This window comes from Onychostruthus taczanowskii, unplaced genomic scaffold (assembly GCF_017590055.1).
Source record: "Onychostruthus taczanowskii isolate IOZ18803 unplaced genomic scaffold, ASM1759005v1 scaffold848, whole genome shotgun sequence".
NCBI classification, from domain to species: Eukaryota; Metazoa; Chordata; class Aves; order Passeriformes; family Passeridae; genus Onychostruthus; species Onychostruthus taczanowskii.
In genome coordinates this window covers 61-4,074 of record NW_024506421.1, presented here as the reverse complement: position 1 = coordinate 4,074, position 4,014 = coordinate 61, and the positions used below count along the sequence as shown (strand labels likewise).

Below are 4,014 nucleotides of genomic sequence, written 5' to 3'. Positions count from 1 at the left end.
GCCCTGGCCCCTCCCCCCGCCCCTCCCCCCAGGCGGTTTTGTCCCTTTTTAGAAATAAAGAAAATTCGCTTGAGCCCAGGGCGGCCTCGGGTGCTGTTTTTGGGTTAAAACCGGGTTTAAAAGGGGTTTGGGGGGGTTAAAACCGGATTTACGGAGTTAAACCTGGCTTAAAGCGGGGCTGGAATTGGGTCTGGGGGGGTTAAAGTTTGCCTTAGGGGGTTAAACTCGATGGAAACGGGGTTGGAGGGGTTAAAACCGAGCTTAGGACTTTGAAGTTAGGGTGATGTGGGCGCAAAACTGAGCCTGGGAGGTTAAACTGAGCTTAGAGGGAGTTTGGGGCCTAAACTCGCTCCTGGCGCTGATTTTGGGGCTTAAACCCCGATCTGGGTCTGGTTATTGGGTTTAAACCCGGGTTTAAACCCGGGCCTGAGCGCGAGGCCGGGCTTTAAGGGGCTGGGCTGGGTTTGGGGCTTTGGGCCTGGCCTTAGGCCTCGGCCTGGATTTACCCTTTAGGCCTCGGCCTGGATTTACCCTTTAGGCCTCGGCCTGGATTTATCCGTTAGGCCTGGGCTTGGTTTTACCCTTTAGGCCTGGATTTATCCTTTAAGCCTGGGCCTGGTTTTATCCTTTAGGCCTCGGCCTGGATTTATCCTTTAGGCCTGGGCTTGGTTTTATCCTTTAGGCCTCGGCCTGGATTTATCCTTTAAGCCTGGGCCTGGTTTTATCCTTTAGGCCTCGGCCTGGATTTATCCTTTAGGCCTGGGCCTGGATTTACCCTTTAGGCCTGGGCTTGGTTTTATCCTTGAGGCCTGGATTTATCCTTTAGGCCTGGGCCTGGATTTACCCTTTAGGCTTGGGCTTGGTTTTACCCTTTAGGCCTGGATTTATCCTTTAGGCCCGGGCCTGGTTTTGTCCTTTAGGCCTGGGCCTGGTTTTATCTTTAGGCCCGAGCCTGGTTTTATCCTTTAGGCCTGGATTTACCCTTTAGGCCTGGGCCTGGTTTTGTCCTTTAGGCCTGGATTTACCCTTTAGGCCTGGGCCTGGTTTTATCTTTAGGCCCGAGCTTGGTTTTATCCTTTAGGCCCAGGCCTGGTTTTATCTTTAGGCCTCGCTGGGGGTCCAGACCCGTTCCAGGCCCATTTCTGAGGCCTCCGTGGAGCCGCAGGGTCTTTAAGCTAAAGCTCGGCTCATCAACGATAATGTCCTTTAGGCCTGGGCCTGGTTTTATCTTTAGGCCCGAGCTTGGTTTTATCCTTTAGGCCCAGGCCTGGTTTTATCTTTAGGCCTCGCTGGGGGTCCAGACCCGTTCCAGGCCCATTTCTGAGGCCTCCGTGGAGCCGCAGGGTCTTTAAGCTAAAGCTCGGCTCATCAACGATAATTAATTACACTAATTAAGGATTTAATGACTTTGTTTCCCGTCCTGCGCGGCCTCGGACCTGGGCTCGGTTGCCATGGCAACCCGGCGGGCTGTGGGCGCCGCCATCTTGGCTGTGGCCGGCGATGACGTGGCGGGGAAGGGGGAGGGGATAACGGGGGGGCTGCCCCGCCCCCCACGGGGTTTTTGGGGGGCTCCCGGGTGGGGGAGGGGCTCCCGCGCGGGCCGGGGGCGCCCCCAGAGCCCCCCGTGGGTCCCCTCTCCGTCCCGCCGCCATTTTGGGTGCTGGGGGGCGCCATCTTGGGGCGGCCGGCGGTGCGGTGCGCATGCGCGGTTGCCATGGCGGCGTCCATGGGAAAGGAGGGGCGCCGCCATGTTGGGTGTGGCGCCCTGAGGGGCTCGGGCAGCTCTTCCTCCTCCTCCTCCTCATTTCTTCCTCCTCCTCTCCCCCATTTTTCTTGCTCCTCCTCCTCCTCCCTCTTCCTCCCTTTTCCTTCCTCCCTTTTCTTCCTCCCTCTCCCCCCAGACCCCAAATTCCTCTCTCTGCCCCTCGGGGGGTTCAGAGGAGGGCGCAGAAGAATTTCTTCTCGCGGAAGGGATTCTCGGAGGTGGGCACGGGCGTGAGCAGGGGGTCCTCGCACGCGTGGGCCTCGCAGTAGCTCAGCAGCTCCGCGGCCGCCTTGGACACCTGGGGGGGACGGGGTCAGGACCCCCAAATGGACAATGGGGACCCCGAAATACACCTGGGGGGGGAAAGGGGGTCAGGGCCCCCAAAATGGACATGGGGACCCCAAAATGTACCTGGGGGCACCGAAAATAAACCTGGGGGGGAAACGGGGTCAGGACCCCCAAAATGCACATGGGGACCCCAAAATGTACCTGGGGGGGACGGGGTCAGGGCCCCCAAAATGGACATGGGGACCCCGAAAATAAACCTGGGGGGAAACGGGGTCAGGGCCCCGAAATGGACATGGGGACCCCGAAAATACACCTGGGGGGGGAAAGGGGGTCAGGACCCCCAAAATGCACATGGGGACCCCGAAATGTACCTGGGGACCCCGAAAATACATCTGAAACTCCTAAAAATACACCTGGGGGGGAAACGGGGTCAGGGCCCCAAAAATGCATCTGGGGACCCCGAAATACACCTGGGGACCCCGAAAATGCATCTGGGGTGGGGGGAAACGGGGTCAGGACCCCGAAAATGCATCTGGAGACCCCGAAAATGCACCTGGGAACATTGAAAATGTACCTGGAACCCCAAAAATAGAACTGGGAACCCCAAAAATGCACCTGGGGACCCCAAAAATACACCTGGGGACCCCGAAAATACATCTGAAACTCCTAAAAATACACCTGGGGGGGAAACGGGGTCAGGGCCCCAAAAATGCATCTGGGGACCCCGAAATGTGCCTGGGGACCCCGAAAATGCATCTGGGGTGGGGGGAAACGGGGTCAGGACCCCCGAAAATAAACCTGGGGACCCCAAAAATACACCTGGGGACCCCGAAAATGCATCTGGGGTGGGGGGAAACGGGGTCAGGACCCCGAAAATGCATCTGGAGACCCCGAAAATGCACCTGGGAACATTGAAAATGTACCTGGAACCCCAAAAATACAACTGGGAACCCCAAAAATGCACCTGGAAACCCCAAAAAACCATCTGGAAACACCAAAATTACACCTGGAAACACCCAAAGCACACCTGGAACTCCTAAAAATATACCTGGGAACCCCAAAAATACACCTGGAGACCTCAAAATTACAACTGGAAACCCAAAAAACCTCTGGAAACCCCAAAAATATACCCGGAACCCCTAAAACCACACCTGGAAACCCCAAAAAACCATCTGGAAACACCAAAATTACAACTGGAAACGCCAAAATTACACCTGGAAACCCCAAAAATATACCCTGAACCCCTAAAACCACACCTGGAAACCCCAAAAAACCATCTGGAAACCCCAAAATTACACCTGAAAACACCAAAACCACACCTGGAAATGCCAAAAATACACCTGGAGACCCCAAAAATGCACCCAAAACTCCCCAAAACAACCCCGAATTCCCAAATCCCCCCTGGAATTTCTGAATCCATCCCTGGAACCCCAAATCCTGCCCTGGCTCCCCCCCAAAATCCTGATTTTTTTACCCCTCCTAAATCCAGTTTTAACCCTTTAAATCCCCCAAATCTCATTTTAACCCCCCCAAAATCCCCTTTAAAACCCCCCAAATCCCATTTTGCTCCCAAAATTTCCTAATTTCCCCCTTTTTTACCCCAAATCCCCTTTAAATCCCCCAAATCTCATTTTAACCCCCCCAAAATCCCCTTTAAAACCCCCCAAATCCCATTTTGCTCCCAAAATTTCCTAATTTCCCCCTTTTTTACCCCAAATCCCCTTTAAATCCCCCAAATCTCATTTTTACCCCCTCAAAATCCCCTTTAAATCCCCCCAAATCCCTTCTCACCCCCCCCAAATCTCCCTCAAACCTCCCCAGACCCCTCAAATTCTCTTTTTTTTCACCCCCTTTCCCTTTCCCCCCCATTTTCGCAATTTTTCACCTTTTTTCTTGTTTTTCCCCATTTTCCCCCCAATTTTTTCCCCATTTTTCCCCTCTTTTTTCTCCATTTTCCCCCC

At 54.5% G+C, this 4,014-nt stretch overlaps 1 protein-coding gene across 1 annotated transcript; it reads right to left on the bottom strand.

Annotated features, from left to right (window-relative positions):
- Nucleotides 1-1,927: 1,927 nt before the first annotated feature.
- On the bottom strand, nucleotides 1,928-2,197 carry LOC121346833 (guanine nucleotide-binding protein G(I)/G(S)/G(O) subunit gamma-3-like; the record flags this gene model as incomplete). The annotated part of the gene is made up of 2 exons (XM_041424960.1): nucleotides 1,928-2,063; nucleotides 2,177-2,197. Coding segments are annotated over 2 exons (150 nt in total), but the record flags the coding sequence as incomplete, so codon positions are not given.
- Between the last annotated feature and the right edge of the window lie 1,817 nt (nucleotides 2,198-4,014).